Source organism: Carcharhinus amblyrhynchos, chromosome 10 (genome assembly GCF_965287045.1).
Source record: "Carcharhinus amblyrhynchos chromosome 10, sCarAmb.v2.hapA, whole genome shotgun sequence".
In the NCBI taxonomy this organism is placed as follows: Eukaryota; Metazoa; Chordata; class Chondrichthyes; order Carcharhiniformes; family Carcharhinidae; genus Carcharhinus; species Carcharhinus amblyrhynchos.
The window spans coordinates 45,776,312-45,797,226 of record NC_137333.1 but is presented as its reverse complement, the minus strand read 5'-3'; the positions used below and the strand labels follow the sequence as shown (position 1 = coordinate 45,797,226).

At 39.6% G+C, this 20,915-nt stretch overlaps 1 protein-coding gene across 3 annotated transcripts in view; it reads right to left on the bottom strand.

The window, feature by feature from the left end:
- mtmr2 (myotubularin related protein 2) overlaps nucleotides 1-20,915 on the bottom strand; it is a 79,846-nt gene that overhangs the window by 34,967 nt on the left and 23,964 nt on the right. For all 3 annotated transcript variants that reach the window (XM_080196964.1, XM_080196965.1, XM_080196966.1), the window contains exons 5-7: nucleotides 14,179-14,289; nucleotides 6,510-6,611; nucleotides 3,425-3,508 (exon numbers count right to left, since the gene is read on the bottom strand). In XM_080196964.1, coding sequence (XP_080053090.1) covers nucleotides 3,425-3,508; nucleotides 6,510-6,611; nucleotides 14,179-14,289 — 297 coding nt within the window. The remainder of the gene's footprint in view (nucleotides 1-3,424; nucleotides 3,509-6,509; nucleotides 6,612-14,178; nucleotides 14,290-20,915) is intronic.

The window sequence follows — 20,915 nt, the reverse complement described above, 5'->3', positions numbered from 1 at the left end:
CTGTTCTCTGGCAAGGACGTGATTGGTAAGTGGGAGGCCTTCAAAGGAGAAATTTTGAGAGTGCAAAGTTAGTATGTTCCTGTCAGGATTAAAGGCAAAGTGAATAAGATTAAGGAACCTTGGTTCTTGAGGGATATTGGAACTCTGATAAAGAAGAAGAGAGATGTATGACATGTATAGGCAACAGGGAATAAATAAGATGCTTGAGGAGTATAAAAAGTGCAAGAAACTGCTTAAGAAAAAAATCAGGAGGGCTAAAAGAAGACATGAGGTTGCACTGGCAGTCAAGGTAAAGGATAATCCTAAGAGGTTCTACAGGTATATTAAGAGCAAAAGGACAATAAGGGATAAAAGTGGTCCGCTATATATGGAACCAAAAGAAATGGAGGAGATATTAAATGGGTTTTTTGCATCTGTAGTGGAGGATTGCTTCTCTGAGCGGCGGCCTGTGACTAGTGGTGTGCCACAGTGATCAGTGCTGGGTCTATTGTTGTTTGTCATCTCTATCAATGAGCTGGATGATAATGTGGTAAATTAGATCAGTAAATTTGCTGATGATACAAAGATTGAAGTTGTAGTGGACAGCAAGGAAGGTTTTCAAAGCTTGCAGTAGGATTTGGACCAGCTAGAAAAATGGGCTGAAAAACAGCAGATAGAGCTTAACGCAGCCAAGTGTGACATATTGCACTTTGCAAGGACAAACCGAGGTAGAACATACAAGGTAAATGGTAGGACACTGAAGAGTGCAGTAGAACAGGGGGACCTGGGAATACAGGTACATAATTCCCTAAAAGTGGCGTCACAGGTAGATAAGGTTGTAAAGAGTGCTTTTGGTACATTGGCCTTCATAAATCAAAGTATTGAGTATAACAGTTGAAATGTTATGGTGAAGTTGTAAAAGACATTGGTGAGGCCGAATTTAGAGTATTGTGTGCAGTTTTGGTCGCCTAATTATGGGAAGGATATTAATAGGGTTGAAAGAGTGCAGAGAAGTTTTACAAGGATGTTGCTGGGACTTGAGAAACTGAATTACAAAGAAAGATTGAATAGGTTAGGACTTTATTCCCTGGAGCATAGAAGAATGAGGAGAGATTTGATAGAGGTGTATAAAATTATGATGGGTATAGATACAGTGAATGCAAGCAGGCTTTTTCCACTGAGGCTAGGGGAGTAAAAAAAACTAGAGGATATGGGTTAAGGGTGAAGAGGGAAAAGTTTAAAGGGAATTTGAGGGGGGGGGGTCTTCACACAGAGTGGTGGGAGTGTGGAATGAGCTGCTAGATGAAGTAGTGTAAGTGGGCTCACTTATAACATTTAAGAAAAACTTGGACAGGTACATGGATGAGAGGGGTGTGGAGGGATATGGTCCAGGTGCATGTCAGTGGGACTAGGCAGAAAAATAGTTTGGCACAGCCAAGAACATAAGAAATAGGAGCAGGAGTAGGGCATCTAGTCCTTTGAGCCTGCCCTGCCATTCAATAAGATCATGGCTGATCTGTCGTGGCTCAGTTCCACATTCCCGCCCTCTCCCCATAACCCTTAATCCCCTCTCTCATCAAAAACCCATCAACCCGTGTCTTAAAAATATTTAGCAAGGCAGCCTCCACCACCTCAACGGGCAGAGAATTCCAGAGATTCACCACCCTTTGAGTGAAGAAGTTCCTCCTCAACTCCATTCTAAACCGCCCCCCCTTTATCTTGAGGCTGTGCCCCCTAGTGCAGTTTTGGGCGCCATACTTACGCAAGGATATTTTGGCCTTGGAGGGAGTGCAGAGAAGGTTTACTAGGCTGATGCTGGAGTTGAGGGGGTTGAACTATGAGGAGAGGCTGAATAAACTAGGCTTGTACTCGTTAGAGTTTAGAAGAATGAGGGGAGATCTCATTGAGACATATAAGATGATGAATGGGATGGATAGGACAGAGGTGGAGAGACTCTTCCCGCTCAAAGGACAGTAGGACTAGGGGGCACAGCCTCAAGATAAAGGGGGGGCGGTTTAGAACGGAGTTGAGGAAGAACTTCTTCACTCAAAGGGTGGTGACTCTCTGGAATTCTCTGCCCATTGAAGTGGTGGAGGCTACCCCGCTAAATATTTTTAAGACGCGGGTTGATGGGTTTTTGATAAGAGAGGGGATTAAGGGTTATGGGGAGAGGGCAGGAATGTGGAACTGAGCCACAACAGATCAGCCGTGATCTTATTGAATGGCGGGGCAGGCTCGAAGGGCCAGATGGCCTACTCCTGCTCCTATTTCTTATGTTCTTAGTCCTACTGTCCTTTCTGAGTGGGAAGAGTCTCTCCACCTCTATCCTATCCATCCCATTCATCATCTTATATGTCTCAATGAGATCTCCCCTCATTCCTCTAAACTCTAACGAGTACAAGCCTAGTTTATTCAGCCTCTCCTCATAGCTCAACCCCCTCAACTCCGGTATCAGCCTAGTAAACCTCCTCTGCACTCCCTCCAAGGCCAAAATATCCTTGCGTAAGTGCGGCGACCAAAACTGCACACAGTACTCCAGCTGTGGCCTCACCAATGCCCTATACAGCTGCAGCAAGACCTCCCTACTTTTACATTCAATCCCCCTCGCTATGAAGGACAGCATCCCATTTGCCTTCCTGACCACCTGCTGCACCTGCAGGCTGGGTTTTTGCGACTCATGCACAAGGACCCCGAGGTCCCTTTGCACCGTCGCCTGCTGCAGTTTTTCAAAAGGCCAAAAGGCTTGTTTCTGTGCTGTAACGTTCTATGGTTCTATTTCCTTCTCTGAATGATATGAATTCAAATTTCACCATCTGCCGTGTGGGATTTGAAATGGGATCCGCTGAACATTTTTAAAAATTCTTTCATGAGATGAGGACGTTTCTGGTTGGGCCAGCATTTATTACCTATCCCTAATTGGCCTTGAACTGACTGGCTTGCTAGGCCATTTTACTTGGTATTTAAGAGTCAACCACATTTCTGTGGGTCTGGACTCACAGGTGGACCAGACCAGGTAAGGATGGCAGATTTTCTTCTCTAAAGGGCATTATTGATGTTTCATTGAATTTTTTTATTGAATTCAAATTTGCAACAGTGGGATTCAAATCTGGGTCCCAAGAGTGTTATCCTGGATCTCTGGAATACTAGTCCAGTGACAATACCACTAACATCACTGCCTTCCTGATAATGAAGGTTATGTAAAGGAGCACTATGTAAAGGCACTAAATGAATACAAGTTACTGCTTTAATTGTAACATGGACTAAAACATTCACCAAAATATACTCAGTTCTACAGCTGAGACCAAGAAAAATTGCCTTTGGAATTATAGATCCCATCACAAACATACATGCATGTTTTGACCTAGGTTCAAAGAGGTCATAAAAGCTTCAGTAACTTGCAAATGACAAGAGTAAAGAAAGCAATTCAACAGAACAAGGCACTTACCATTCTCTTATACTCTGCAACTGGGTCATAAACCTTCCAGCCATCCTCTGGAAATATTTCACTGTAGTCATAGGCAAATAATGGCTGAAAAACATTTTTAAAAACCTCAGTAAAAAGTAACACAGATCACAATTCGACCGGACAGTTTTAATGCGAAAACTGATAAAATTAAATTTGCCTACAAATTACTACAGTTTTGTACTGTCTGCTTATGTTTTACTGTCCTGCAATATGAACTCTGGAGAATCTTTGTGGAACACAGGCTGCTCTGTAGCTCATGCTTGAAGACCAAATATTCAGTTAAATCAGAGATGAAAGGTCACAGACCTGGAATTCTTTTTCTTTCCTCACAAGTGCTGTCAGATCCGAGTGTTTCCAACATTTTCTGTTTTTAAATCAGAGAATTGGCAGGCAAATCATTATGTTTGCTATTGTTCAAGCTTTTATTGAATAGTGGTTCACTGGTTTCAGACAGCAGTTCCATGTCAAATACAGTAAATTATTGGTAAAAAATTTTGTTTCACATCCTCTCCAGGGAACAAATGACACTAACTGGCGGCTGCAGTGATATATACAGCCAAGGCAATCTAGTGCTTCAGTTAAGAATCCTAGTGACAGACAAATAGAAGGAAAGGGACCCAAGAGAAAAGAAACAGAATGATAGTTTTCTCTACCCACTGACAAAAAAACACCAATGATCAACTTGATTCTGCAAGTGAACTGAAGCCTTTCAGTTTGAGGGGGAATTTCAATAAATTCCCCCAAAGCTGAAATTATCCATAGATTTTTGCCAAATGTTTTCCCTGTATGTCAAATAAAAACTGTGCATCCCATTACCTTGCATTGTGAAATAGCTCTAGATCTTATTGATGCGAATGTTCCTTGATGACCAACAAGATCACTGATAATAGTTGAAATCAGGTTAAGATGGGATAGGTGATAAAAATTAGAAAATAGTGCAGGATTTTGAAGGTGAATGGGATTGGAAACAAATTAAGTTGTAGTCGCATGGAAGAGCATTTTAGTCAGCAGAATTAATGGCTCTACACGCCTAATTTTCAAAATTATATACTTAAAAACTAAATAAAAAGCCATAATGTAGATTAGACAAAATTGGCTAGGGTGTAAAGGGAAATTTGGAAATTTGCACTCAATGCAAACAAATATTGGCTTGGATTTTGCAATTAGCGGTGAAGGGACAGCACTTCCATTCACTATGCTAACAGTGAGCCACAGACTTTTTCAAGCCTTTCAGTGGCAACTTGTTGCCATTGGGTGTCTAACTATGCATATCATCCTCTACAGTGATCTGTGTTGACTGCAATCAGAACAAGGAAAGGCCTGACTCTTCAACCAAATTAAAGAATCCTCACAAGACATGCAGAATCTAAAGCAGTAAGTATAAACTCGAGTATTTAATTCATCGTAAAATCATGAACAGAAATAAAAATAATTAGAAAGGAAACCCTTCTTATCAATTAATGACTCACCCCACCATGAAAACCTGATCTTTAGTCAAGTTTTCCATCATAAACAGGTGTGTGTGTCAGAAACAGACCTACTTCCTTTGGTGAAAATTCAGCCTTGAGTTTCTCAGCAGGCAGTGGTATAATGAAGCTTCTGAAGTGGCAGAGCAAATCAGACAGCAATTTCCAGACTCTATATTTAACTGTATGTACGAATGGCAGAAGTTGCTGTCTGATCTATTACATAATGCTGATCACTGATAGCTTCACAGTTACTCTTAACAGAAAATCTGGGCCATTATCACCAGAGGGGTGAAAAGGTATTACAGCATCCTATACATTAAACAGGAGAGACTGATTCAAGTTACTAGACGTTACGTGGGCTAGGATTTCTCATTGATGTTTTGACAAAGGGAATAAAGTGCAAGGTATTGGAACCAAAATGCTTATACAACTTCAAAAACAAGTCATTTCTCATCACTGTTTTAATCTAAAAGCTAGTCCAACAGCACTAAATCTCAGACTTAAGACCTGAAAGATCTAAGTATTAACAACAGTAGGTTTAGATATTAATTTAACATAGTGGGAGCTGCATTAAATCTTTCTAGCCGAAGTGTAATTTGTGCAGTCTGACATTAAAAACACTCAGCTTAATTCGTACAAGTAGATCATTTCTCTTAAATCAATGTTACTTTTGTGAGTTGAATTTGTATGCTCATCAATTTAAGGAGGGTCAACATTGACGTATTATTTTCAATTCCAAGCATTCCACGCCATTTTAAGCAAGTAAAGCTTCCTTTATTTGGCCTCCAATTTCCAATTCCAGAACAGCACCAATTGTGGATTTTTCACTTGACCATCTTTACGGTTTGAGTGACATTGCTGCATTAGTGCTGATTTGTAGGTAGTCTTCATTATTAGTTCTATTTATTGGTAATGAATATTTAATGTTGTCATTTATATACAAAGAGTAACAATGTTGGTTTAAGTCAGATTTAATTTTTTCCTGGAAAATCAGCAACTCAAAACTTTCATGAATTACCTTTCCAAATTAGTTTCTGAATCATCATTCTTCACTCATAACATTCATTACTAGTTGTATACTTCCGCTGATGCAAACTGCAACATACTTGTGCTAGTAAAGTCACATACTAAGGGCTTTGAACTTAGTAGCTACTATTCTGGAACAACAGAACAAACTTTAATGCACAATGAAATCTGTAATTCTGCTAATATATGTCCTACTTTCAATATTATTTTAATACCACAAATAATCAACACAGAGCAAATTTATTTGGAGATATGTTTAGCTACTTTTTAAAGTTCATTTATTGGACATGGATGACGCTGACTGGGTCAGCATGTATTACCCATCCCTAATTGCCCTTCAATTGACTGGCTAGGCATTTAAGAATCAACCAAGTTGCTGTGAACCTAGAGTAACAGATAGACCAGTCCAGGTAAGGATGGCAGATTTCCTTCCTTAACAGACATTAGTGAACCAGATGGGTGAACACGTCAAAATATTTTACAGCAAAACTCCTTTTCAGTAGATCACATGTACAATGTTTTTTTAAAGCAAGCTAAGTGACTACCATAGGTTAAATATGAGACGATACCAAGTTGTTGGATATGGGAAATGCATATTTCATCAAGTTCTCAAAGATAGATCGTCTTGTGTGTCCTTCTTGTTTATGAGCAAATCTGATGGTCCGAATGTCCTGCAAATACAATAACAGGTTATCGGATTTTGGAAAACTATTTTTAAAACAGTAGAAAGATTCTTTAAAAAAAAAAAGGACATTTATTCCCTGTTACTCAATAAAAATTAAAGCTATGCTCTCCTCCAATATTGTATTTACTTTTAAACTGTTAGCAAAAATACAGGTATTTTGTTAACTATATGAAGCATGTATTCACACAATAACGTAAAACATACAGTCTCACTCCATAGAAATGAGTGTATTCTTTCTTCAATCCATATTTATCATACAATTCTAATGTTTATTATCCCCAAATTACACAGCATTCTCTAAGTAACTCATTACATGCAATGTCACCCTTGAATCTATCAAAAATATATCCAGAAAATATCTCAAAGTGGCTCCTCATACATTTCTTCTTACTTCAGAAAATGCATCTCATCTTTTATTTGCCTCTCCGAGATAATGGGACCAAGAACAGGAGAGCCACCATGTTAAAAATTACATAAGTCTAAATCTTATGGGTAACTGCTTTGAATCACAATGTGACATAGAATGCCATGGCAAGCACTTTTTTAAAATGACCTTATTTAACATACTATAAAAGCAGTGGATGAGTTAGTAATTGAAATCAAAGCTGTACAGCCCTACCAACACTTTTATTGGATCAATACAAATTGGCTAGACTAAAGATTAGAATTTCAAATCAGATTAACTAATAATATGGATAGTTTAGAGAACTGAAGTTTGAAATATTATTCATAGATTAACCAAAGCATTTGTCTGCATTTTAAAATTATCAATAATTTCTTGTTATAAAAGAAAGATAATAGCAGGAACGTAGCTGTTTCCTCTTCGGTTTCCAGTTCTGGATCACTGTTCCCAGGGTTCAATTCTCCTTCTGCAAATATTTCATAGTGAGCAACAAGATATCTGGTGCTGATGCAGCAATTTCAAGAACTGCAGCAGCAGAGTATTTTCCCCTGAGAAACTTTATCCAGCCTTTCTACACAATTGATAGACACAGCAATAAAATCACACTGCCTCACAGATACACCTGCTATTTCAAAAAAGTGGATGAAAAGTAGCCTGTGCAATTCAATATTCCAGACAGTCATCATAATAGATTGGTGCAGTGTTCTGGAAAGAGATAATGCAAAGAATCAATGCTGTTTTAAAAAAAAAGGAAATAAGAACAGCTACAAAAAAAAGTTCCCAACCCAATAAATCTGCCAAGAGCAGACACAATGGGTCAAGTGGCCTCTTTCTGTACCGTTAGTACCTTTTATAATGGGACAAAATATGCATGCCAAAAAGTGTTTCCTTGTAAAATTTTGTATATTGATTAGTACTTAGACAAAGCATTCAGAGAATATTGCAGCTTTTATGATTGTTCAGCAGGCAAGGTCATGTTGGAGTACCCATCCAATAATACTTTGCCATTATAAAGCGCCTTTAATGCAATTAAATGTCCCAAAACAGCTCACTGGATCTACCCAGCATTGTAGGAGGGCCATCGTTGCCATGACTGCAGGTTCAAGATGGTCTTTCTTGACTGTTCCAGGGTAGTGAAGGATGAACACTAAATGCAACCTTATCAGCATTACCCACAGCTCAAAAAAAATTTTAAAAAATATTCTTTACAACTTAACTGGAACTTCTCAAAAGGATCAAAACATAGAATCTCTTTGGTGAAGATTAAAGAAATAGCAAAAGAAATAAATTACGGGTTGGGGAGATTTATAGGTTGCCTGACAGTGGTTACACAGTTGGAAGGAGTAGAAATAAAGAAATAATCTGTGTTTGTAAGAATGGAAGTATAATAATGGTGGGAGATATTCTTCTTCATATAGAATGTGCAAATTAGATTGGCAAACCTAACCTAGAGGATGAGTTCATGTGGTACATTTAGGACAGTTTCTTAAAACAATACATTCTGGAACCAACAAGAAACAGATTATTTTAGACCTAGTAATGTCGAAATGACGTTGTAGTGAAGGATCCTCTAGGTGAGGATGATCATAACTGTGATAGAAATTCACAATCAGTTTGAGGGTGAGAAATTTGGGTCTGAAACAGAGACAGTTGACTAAAACGTAATGAGAAATTGATTAAAAGATAAGAATGTAGAGCAACAGTGATTGACATTAAAAGAGATATTTCAAAACTCTCAACAAAAAGATACTCCATTAAGAAATACTCTTTGATGCACCATCCAAGATCACTAGAGAAAAGGTACTGGAAAAACTACTGGGACTAACAGCTGTTAAGTTCCCTGGACCAGACTGCCTGCATCCTGGAGATTTAAAGGAAGTGGTTGCGAAGATAGCGGTTACATTGGTTGCAATTTTCCAAAATTCCTTAGATTCTGAAAAGCCTGATAGACCGGAAAACCACAAATGTAGCATCTCTGCTTGAGAAAAGGAAGAGAAAGAAAAGAGGACACTATGGGCCAATTAGCCTAATATCTGTTATTGGGAAAATGTTAGAATCCATTGTTAAAGGAGATGGTGACAGAACATTTAGAAAATCATAGTATAGGGCAGGATCTAAATGGTTTTGTGAAAGGAAAATTTAATGGAGTTCTTGAAGGATGTAAGCAGCAGGATAGAAATAGAGGACACAAACAATGTAGTGTGTTTAGATTTCCAAGAGGCATTTGATAAAACGTCATATAAACTGTTACTGCACAAGAGAAGAGCCCATGGTGTTTGGGATGTTATGTTAAATGGGTAGAGAATTGGCTAACTAACAGGAATCAGAGGCCTTGTTTATACAGAGTTGTGGAGACTCCATACCTTAGCCAAAATAGCACCAGGAACCTGGATCCCAAAGATTCATCTCTATTTCTGACTGATCATATACTTGCCTAAAAGAATGGACTGTGATTCACACATAGCAACATAGAAGGTTTACAGTACAGAAAGAAGCCACTTGGTCCATTATATCTGCCCTGGACAAAAAAAATGAGTTACCCAACCTAATCTCACTTTCCATTATTCGGTCTGTAGCCCTGCAGAATGCAGTATTTCAGATGCATATCCAGATACCTTTTAAATAAGTTTATAGTTTCCACTTCTACTACCCTTTCAGATAGTGTTGCAGGCCCCTACAACCCTCTAGGTAACAAATGGCAGGGGCCGGGGCAGCGGCGGAATGGTGCATAAATTGGCATGGAGGATATGAGGGGATATGGGTGTGGGTAGAAGACCATAAGTTGGCATGGAGGTGACTCAGGGCAGGAGTTAACATGGAGGGGAAGTGATAGAGTGGACAGGGTGAAATCATTTCCTTTTGCAGAGAATTCTAGAACCAGGGGACATAGATTCAAGATAAGAGGTAGAATGTGTTGAGGGAACATGAGAAAGAACATTTTTTACGCATAAGGTAGCAGGTGTCTGGAATTCACTGCCTGAGGCAGAGACCCTAAACTCTTTACAAGAAGTACTCGGACCTGCACCAAGTGCTGTAAGCTATAGAGCTACGGGCCGGGTGCTAGAACATGGGATTAGAAAGAGCAGCTGGTGTCTTCAGGCTGGCATGAACAAAATGGGCCAAATGAACTCCTTCTACAGTGCATCTTTTCTATGGTTCTATGAATGGGCATAGAAATGTGAGATGTGAGAGCTGAATAGCCCGACTACTGTCATTACAATGGGAGCAAAGTCTCAGAGCACAGAGGCAGGCCTTTTAAGCAAACTGCCTTGGCACTTGGTATTCCCTGGCTGCCTCCACACTCTTTCCAGGGATAGAAGGTCTGACTTTAAGCATGCACCCACCTCATGGAATGAAAATCTGGTCACTCAGGGCTGTTTCTGCTGAGGCAGGTTCACAGAATGGGAATTTGACTCTGTACACCCACCTTGGGAGCAAAAATCCAGACTGGAGAGTCGGGGGGGAATTTTTCCATCTTGCTGGCCATGGGAATCGTACCATGCAAAGGTCCATTGACTTACTGTGGGATTTTCCGGTTTTGGGACGAAGCAGCCAGTAAAGTCAGGTGATTTTCAGATTGGCAAACCGACTTTTGGGAGTAAGACAGATCAGTGCTGAGCACCACTGTTTATGATCTATATTAATAACCTGAATATAGGGTCTGATTGTATCACAGCCACATTTGATAATACAAAAATCAGTAGGAATTTGACAAGTATAATATGGTAAAATATGAGGTAATCCATTTTGGCAGGAAGAATAGAAAAGCAGAATATTATTAAAATGGAGAGATATAACAGAATGTTGCAGTTTAGAGGGACTTGGTGTTCTTGTGGATTAATCACAAAATGTTAGAAAAATTGGGAATTATAATTAGGTGTAACCCACATGGCCCCTCGAGCGTCCTCCACCATTCAACTAGATCATGGCTGATCATCTATCTCAATATCACTTTCATGCACAATGTGCATGTGCCTTTGATATTTTTAACATTTCAAAAGTTATCAATCCCTGTCCTGAATATAGTCAAATGACTGAGCAGCCACAGCCCTTTACGGTAGAGAATTCCAAAAGATTCACCATGCTCTTGGTGAAGAAATCCATCCTCATCTCAGGCCTAAATGACTTTTCTCTTATTCTTTTTCTGAGACACTGTCCTCTGGTTCTAGCCCCCTCCCCTACTCCCCCTTTCCTTCTTGCATCCACTCTGTTGAGATCTGAAAGAGTTTTGTTTGCTTCAATGAGATCACTTCTAAATTCTGGAAAATACAGGCCCAGTCTCCTCAAACTCTCCAGGTCAATCTCGCTATCCCAAGGATCAGTAAGGTGAACTTCTTTGCAGTCCCTCTATGGCAAGCATATCCTTCCATAGGTAAGGAACAAAATTGTACACAATGCTCCAGGTGCGGTCTCACCAAGGCTCTATGCATTTGCACCAAGCATGACTAATCTAATTGCGGTCTTAATTCCACTTTCCAATCTGTCCTCCATATCTTTTGAGACCCTTGTCAATTAAAGGTCTGTCTAACCCAGCCTTGAACATATTACTGGGGAAAGAAGATTCAAAGGCCCTCAGAGGAGAAATTTCTCCTCGTCTGTCTTAAATGGGATCATTTTAAAACTTTAAATATTTTAAAACCACTTTTAAACTTGGCCCTTAGTTCTAGTTTCCCCCATGAGATAGCAGATATTATAGTGGGAGCATACCCCTGGTAACCACCTTGCTCATCAAGAATTTATCGATCGCAGCCTTTGAAACATTCAAAGATTCTGCTCCCACAAGTACTACTCAAAGTGATATCGTGCAACATTCAGAGGCATTCCTAAGTGTTGCCACTGATTGCAACGTTTGCATTCATTCCACTTGCTCTTAGTACCTGCACAAGTACAGCCACGCAAGAAATGTAATAAAATATGAAGGAGACTGGGTGAACCTTTGAGAAGCAAGTATAGAGAGTTGAGTCTGCTAGCCAGAGACCAGCTAACTTACTTCCTCATCTAAGGGATTCAACCTGCAAATAATAGAGCACTATTTATGGAATAACTTGAGGCTGTTCAAAGCACATTCTAAGGTATAGATCAATCTGTCAGCCTTGCCTTTATAGTAAGACTAGCTAGCACTGCGGTGCCCAATTAACTCATGCTAAATTTATTAACACTGCAATAGATTCTAAGGTACAGTGAGAGCACCTATCATGAATGCTCACATTGTTAATTTGGCAGAGCTATGCTCAAAATGTAAAATAAGCTCTCTTGTCTGGTTTAGTCATGCTGGAGGATGCTCTTTTCAACCTCATCCTTGTTTATTAAATCTAGTATACCTGCTAAGGAAGCGCTTAGAAGCTGCGCATAGACTTGAGTCAGAAATAATGGGGTTTCTGCTTTTCAACTGACTTGTCATCATTGCCGCACTCTAGCTTGAAGTTACATGCTCACGAACTTTGAGCTAATGAGGAACTATGCATCTGAACTTCATTGGAAAAGCAATCAGTATCAGATTGCCATTCTGCTCCTGTTTTACCTTAATTTCCTGTTTCACATCACCTTCCGACTCTAACCAGGTGAGATCCAAGTAGTGCAACGCATCCCCGGGGCCGAGTGTCAATGGACAGTTCTGTTGGATGCAAAGGAGGCCATGCCTTTATGCTACAACACTAGCTGCTGGAAACCAGGTAAGTCAAAGGGGGCAACACCTCTGGGATCAGGGAAGTCTGAACAACATTTACCCAGAAATTATAAGAGTCTTTAATTCCTCTAACTTTTTCTGGATAACAATTTCTGTACGACAGTTAGAGCTATCTGAAGCTTGCGATTTAAATCACATTTCTGGGTAGTCCCCAGTGCAGAGTGACTGCCATGTGAAAGTTTGCACTTCCAAGTAACTGCCATGCACACCTCACCTGTCATGGTACAGTGATTAGCACTGCTGCCTCACAGTGCCAGGGACCCACATTCGATTCCTGGCTTGGATCACTGTCTGTACAAGTCTGCACGTTTTTCCCATGTCAGCGTGGATTTCCTCTGGTTGCTCCAGTTTCTCCCACAGTCCAAAACACATGCTGGCCAGGTGCATTGGCCATGCTAAATTCTCCCTCACTGTACCTGAACAGGCACCGGAGCGTGGCGACTAAGGGATTTTCACAGTAACTTCATTGCAGTGATAACGCAAGGCTACTTGTGACACTAATAAATAAAACTAAAACTAAAAACTGAACTTCTAATCTCTGAAGGAGATTTACCCAGCGCATCTTTGAAGTGCCACTGTTCCCCCTTGGTTTCTGTTGAAATTTGTAAATGTTTACAGTTGGTTTTCCAAATTAGAGATAATGACCAAAATCTTCAGTCCTGATTCGCAGCTAGGATTTCCTGGTGTCGCTGAAAGTGAATGGAGTTTTGGCTGGAATGCCAAATATTTTGTTCGCACTGGCAAGGGTCCTGCCACAGATGAGACCAGAGAATCCCGCCCAATGATTTTGTTGCTTTAATAAGCATTTAATAACCAACTTCTAGTGAATACAGAAAATCCTTCATTGCCTTTTTATTATCTTCCTTCTGCAAAAAACTCAGCATTAATGCTCATTGTAAACTAATGCTGTGCAAAACATGCACCTTAAGACTGGAAAAATTGTTCATTACAGTTAAAGGCTCCCGCTTTCATGCAGACATTTAATGATGTTTTGCACATTTTATGCAATAACATATGTTAGTGTGAAGGCCAATCTGAGTGGTGGGAAAACGCATGGAATACCGACTTTCTCTGTTCATGTATACACAAGTCATGATAATGTGAGCCTTTCCACTGGTCAAACATTCTGCCTGAAGAAAAGAATTCAATATTAACTAATCCACTAAGTGGACTAATAAAGAGATTGCATCAATATATGTTCTATGAAATCAAAGAAGCTATTTAAATCCCAAGTACCTGTTATTTTTGCTTTTGCAAATGATTTCATAAAACTGCAAACATTTCTCAGACCAGCACTATGAAGCAAGAATGATACAAACTATGTGCCAAATACACTCACTGGTGAGGTATGAAGTAAGAGGTGGAATGATGTATGTTATGGCATAGTGAATTAGTATTGAATAAAAGCAGAAAATGTAAAAAAACAATTGTATGTTCACCAACATTATCAATACAAGTACCAACCTTACAGAAGATTTCAAGACCGTAAGAGTTTTCCCCTCGACTGGATGCCCCACCAATCTTTTCAACGCGGCTGATCACACCCAGGGGAACATCAAGAACGAAAGGTGGGTCCTATATCAATTATAAAAAAAAGTCAAAAGTACTTGAACAAAGCCACTTCAACATGAATAAACAAGTGAATATAAACACTATGCAGTACTGAAGGGCAACATTTAGATAAATTACCTCACATAAGCTCCTAATTAAATAATAACAGTATGAAACCACCACACTGTTTTTTTCATCTTCGGGATATACAAATTACTCACGAAAATAACTATAGCATACAGACATGCATACAAATATATAAACTACGAACAGGAGTAGGTCACTCACATATCACCCCTTGAGGTTCTGCTTTTTAATATAATGCCTAGCTCCTCATACAAATTATCTTTCCTAGTTCTACCTATGTTGTTGATATCTGCATGACCATGGCAACTGGACCCCCACCCTCAGCAAGTTCCTCGCCTGTCCTGAACAGATGTTCAGAACCCTGAAAGGTATCACAGCTGTTTGGACTCTTACTCTTTACTGCAGAGAAACAGCAATCCACCTTAGTATATCGTCCTCTATTACAACTATATTCCTTTATGCACCACCCCTCCCCAACATGAATCCTTTTCTGTGCCATGGTTAGTTTGCTCATCCATCCTGCCATCCCCACCTTTCATCCAAACAAGCTAAGAGAACCTCAAATCTGTTGGATAATTGCAAATGCTGAGGCTTCGGCATTCCTACCTTCTGGGTCCCCTTACCTGCCTCAGTTGCAGTCACACCTGCCCCGATCAATAACCACATCAGAAGACCCTCTCCTAAATGGCATGACTGCCTCCTGGTACAAAACATCCAGGTAACTTTCCTCCTTCCTGATGCATTGCAGCGTCTACAACTCAGCCTCCCGTTCATTGACTCTGAGTCAAAGCTCCTCAAGCCGCAAACACTTCCTGCAAGTGTTTGTCCTGGATCACACAGGCATCCCGGAGCTCCCTCATGCTGAGGCTGTGACACATCATCCGTCTTGCCATCCTTAATGTATTTTAATTAGCTACTTAGTTATATTATTCACTTATTTGTTTTCTTTTTTTCTATATATTTTGTTAATTGCACCACCGATTTGTTTTCTTTAAACCTCAGGAATAGAATACACCTTAAACCTTGTCAGACAGTCACTAAATAGTTAGCTTCTACCACTGTGGTTGAGCAAGAACCAATTCCTACAGAGTAGCAAAGCTAGAAAAGGCAAAAGCAAAATATCACCTGCTTCCCCCTCTCCCCAATTCCCTAATCATCCAACTCTCAGCACTCTGTTCAAAGTCACATATAAGTGGCTGCTTGTATACCCTGAGATCAAGCAGTTACCTGGCCCAGTTACAAAAACTGGTGTAAGCAGCTTTCTTTAATTAGCTAACTTCAACTCCTCTTGTAGTGCAGTCCTGAAAATCTTGCTTAAAGTTGGGAAATTTAGAAATTAGATAGCAAATTTCAGTTAAATGCTAAATACAAACAAAGATTTGATTTTTACAAATAGGTTAGCACTCCCTTGCTCACCCAAAACTGCCAGCAATCAATACTTCAGAATGACTAAAGTAATGTAGCATTGTTGTGCCACTCTGAAAGATATATTTCAGAGGTTATTTATAACAATGCCATTAGACTGGATTCTTAGAAGCTATGCTCAGGCTCATTTCATAGCAAATTAGCATCTGGGTAATGCATTATCCAACATACAGACTGATTATCCTTGCAATCATCCATAAAACCATTGCCATTCATGAACATAATATCTCACCAGGAATGGACAGGATATCTCCAAGGATGCTGCAAGAGGTTAGGGTGAAAACGGGGAGGTACTGACCACAATCTTCTGACCCTTCTTAGAAGCAAGAATGTGTCTAACTCTCCTTAGAAACAAGAATGTGCCAGAGGCCTGGAAAATTACAAATGTTATTCAAAAGGGCTGCAAGGATAAAGCCCTGCAACTCTAGGTTAACTTTTAGAAATGATAGCCAGGGACAAAATTCATAGTTACTCCAAAAAATTAATGAAGGAAAGCCAGCACAAATTTGTAGAAGTCAAATCATGTTTTGCCAAAGATTTTTTTTGATGAGCTAACAGAGAGGAGATTGATGAGATAAATATGGACTTTCAAAAAGTATTTGATAAAATGCCACACAATAGACTTTCCAGCAAAGCTGAAGCCCAGGGGATAAAGGGGACAGTGGCAGCATTTGCCGAAGTTGGCTGAGTCACAGGAAACAGAGGATACTGACAAACGGTTGTTTTTTTCAGATGAGAGGAAGGCATATAGTGGGGTTCTCCAGAAGTTGGTAACAGAAGCATTGCTTTTCTTGAACCATAAAACAACCTTAGCTAGTTGGTCTAGCTAAGAGCCAGCATGGACATTGTAAGACGGAACTCAGAAGAACCTGGGACTAAATGACTAACAGATCAGGATAGATTAATTTAAAGGGAAGTCATGAAGTGCCTGGAATATATTTTACAAAGGTCTGCACAGAAACAGATATAAACACTGTTAGGTAATTTAAACATGAATTTTTGAAAACAAATTATATTCTGTATTAAAAACATACATCCTGGCTAATGACATGTGTCTAAAGCATGATGGGATGTAATCAAGTAAAAAGAACCACATTCCTCAGAACAATGCAGCTGTTGAGTGAAGGGAAAAAACCTCTCATCAGCGTAGGCTCCAGTATTAGAGGTCTCAGACAGTTAATGAATAGAATATACATTCCACCCAATAGGAAAGCATCAGGTAACTGTGAAAAAGATTTCCAAAGTTCAGAAACTCATGCGGTCCCATGCTGTCAGAGGGTAAATGTACTTGGCCATGGTAAATAATCCATACTAATAATGATTCTGAAAATTGCATAATTGTAATACTGAGTGTGATGTAATTTCAGAGTAGATTTGGACTGCCCAAAACCTCTCTCCCATGTGTGTGAACGAAGCTTGGGAAATAAAGAAATGTCTTTAATCAGAATACTGTCTCCACGAGACATGATAGACCGATTGGCCTCTATCTGTGCTGTAACCATTCTATGATTAGAATAACAATTAATAGAACCTGTTACATCTTATCAGCTGTGGATGGGCAAGGTAAGCAGCTCAGTTTCCTTTCAACCTGCTACACACAAAGATTTTGTGCCAAGCTGAAAAACAGTTGTTTCCAAATTTGAGATGTATGCCCTATTACAGTAAAGCATAGTCTATTATTTCAACTTCAAATTGCAACAGCTAAATTTCATCTTGGTGGCTGTCCCTTTAAACCAGTCGTAATACAAAGTAGCTCAAAATCTAGCTCCAGCTAGAATCTTGAACTAAGCTCGCATTTTTAGAACTTTAGCACACAGTGTCTGTAGGACTTTCCATAGTTCATGTGATGCCACTTTCTCAAAAGAATTACAGGAAGATTGGTCAGGCAGAACATTCCCTTTCTGAAAGGGTGATTACTGGGATATTGGACAGGTAATATCAAACTTCATTCCTGACAACATAAATCATTATTTTACCAGTATGTAAGACTAAATGACTGTAGATGCCTACACCAACTTTGCCACTTTGAGAACAGGCACCACATAAGCCAGTTTCCAATAAACTGGGAACACTGTGCCTAGAGCAACTACGTCAGATTAGCATTAGCGATAATGGAAACCTCTATGTACACTGATGCTTTCTTGCCTCAGTTAAGACTGACAGTACCCACAAATCTCGGAGTAAGAAGGTAGGACGTAGTTAATGAATTGGACATATCTGAGATCTGAGAGACAACTGGACTGACATTTAAATGCAACACTGAAAAATGCAAGATATTCTATATTGGGCAAAAAATATAGATGACCTGGGAGCAAAACCAAATATGTCACTTTCAATACCAAGCCAATGTCGAGAAGCAATCAGATAAAGCACAAAAATGTTGGAATTTGTAGCCAAAACACAGTTATGCTGAGGATTTTTAAAACTGTAATCAGAGTACTATGTACAATTTTGGGTACCACACTTTAAAATGGGCATGCATGCACTAATAAAGCACCTATTTAAGTTACACAATCCTGAAGTAAAGGTAAGGGATGAGTGAGTTTCTTCTGATATTTGTACCTTGTCTTTAGTTGATGATAAAGAATTTTTAGTCACTTGGTGTTACAGAACAGGAGTACTGTTGAAAATATGGTTTTCAAAGCTTTTCATCTTGCCTACATCAGGACAAACACAAAAATACCAAATCTTAAAGGGAACAAAAAATGAAACTGCACGAGAAGAGGGAGGAAGAGCAAGATTGGTTGGCAAGTATACCCTGACTGGTGGAGGCTTTGCCATAGAGAACATATCAGGGAACTGTTCACTGCCAAGCTTTTGGTTAAATTTAAACCAAACAAGTGGATAATTACATAGGCATTGCCTTGAGGAATTAACTAGGATTGAACCAGAAAATGGCTGCCCTGTTTAGATGAAAAAGATGCAATGCATGGACATACTCTGCAAACAAGGCCGTGTAGTGAGGCACTTTTTTTCTCATTAATTTAAAGGGTCCCTGGATCTGCATCTGAAGTTGTAACCAGCAAGACTATGGGCTAGGTGCTGTAAAGCAAGTTTAAAATAAGTGGCTGGTTTCATTTTCTTTTCTCTTTTTTGGCCAGCTCAGACACAATGGCCCCTTTCTGCGCCATAACCTTTCTATGATTCTGTGATTCTAAGTAGACACCTTCACCAGAGTCCATTTGCCCAAAAATTTTGCTTCTATCTTGATGAATGTAAAATGAAAAGCTTTGATAGCATTTTGCTTTTTTTCCAGTAACGATTAATTTAATTTGTAATTGTCATGTCTATTTAGTATATTTTACATGGAATTTAGGTATAGCATCTCAAATCCAGCTGTCCAAAAACCAGAGTTGTTTGAAAACCAGACGTTTTAAGAATGTGTCATGCATACTTATCTGGACGATGCAGCTACATGTTGCATTGGCGCGGCGAGGAACAGCATCTGTTCACCATTCTATTCCTGTGCTCCAAGCGACCCTTCATCCCACCCAACACAGCTTGGCCCCAACCAACTGATCTAAAATCAGGCAAGATTCAAAATCTGGCATGGCCTCAGTATTGAAGTTGCCCGTTTTAAGATACTGTACCTGCATATTTTGCCCATAGACAGATCATTCCATCCCCTTGAGCCTCCTCACATCCTTCCTCATTCAACTATTGGCATAACCCTCCCCACTTCACTCTCCATCACATGCTTATCTAGTTTTTCCCTTAAATACATCTATGCCATTTGACTCAATCACTTCATCACTCTCTGGATGAAGAAGTTTCTCTGGAATTCCACATTTCTTTTGCTAACTACTTTTTCTAATTGGCCTCTCATTTTGTTCTTCCCCACAAGTGGAAACATTGTCTACTGTATCAAATTCCGTTCATAACTGTAAATATCTCCAGTTTTAGTATCATCCCTGTAAATCCTTTTAATATCCTTTATATTTTTACATTTTTTCTATAATATGTTGAACAAAACTGTTACACAGAACTCAGGATCTGGACTAACAAATGCCCAATACAGGTTGATTACAACATGTCAATTTTTCAATTCTATCCTTCTCGAAGTGAAGCTTCATGGTTTCATTATGGCATACAGAGCAGTCTTGCATCTTGTAATCTAACTGTTTTCCTATATCTGTTTGCTCCTTCATTCCCTTTAGATTATTTTCTAAGCAATATATGACATATGAGGAGGACAGTGGGGAGGCTGCAGAATGACTTGGACAGGTGAGGAGAATGGGCAAAGAAGTGGCAGATGGAATACAACATGGGAAAGTGTGAGGTTATGCATTTTGGTAGGACAACAGGGACATAGACTATTTTCTAAATGGTGAAACTCTTCAGAAATCTGAAGCCTAAAAGGACTTACGAGTCCTGATTCAGGACTCTCAAGATTAACATGCAGGTTCAGTTGGCCGTTAGGAAGACAAAATCAATGTTAGCATTCATTCCTAGAGGGCTAGAAATCAACAGTAGGGGTGTACTGCTGAGGCCTTATAAGACTCTGGTCAGACCCCATTTGGAATATTATGAGCAATTTTGGGCCTCTTACTTAAGGAAGAATGTGCAGGCTTTAGAGGGGTCCAGAGGAAGTTCACAAGAATGATCCCAGGAATGAAGGGTTTGTCATATGAAGAGCAATTGTGGAGCCTGGGTCTATACTCAATGGAGTCATTAGCACAAAGGACTCTGGAGGCCAGGTCATTGAGTGTCTTTAAGACAAAAATAGATAGATTCTTAATGAATATGGGGATCAAGAGTTATGGGGAGAAGAGAGGAGAATGAGGATGAGAATGATATCAGCTATGACCGAATGGCGGAGAAGACTCAATGGGCCGAATGGTCTAATTCTGCTTCTGTATCTTGTCTTATATGAGCACAAGAGGAGGAATAGGCCATTCAACCCACTGAGCTTATTCCATCATTCAATACAATTATGGCTGGTCATTTAATTCAATGCTTTTTCCTTCATTGGCAAATCTGCGGTTATCCACTTTGGAAGAAATAATAGTAAAATGGAATATTATTTCAACGGTGAAAAATTACAACATGCTCCTGTGCAGAGGGGCCTGAGGGTCCTTGTGCATGAATCGCAAAAAACTCAGTCTGCAGGTGATCAAGAAGGCGAATGGAATGTTGGC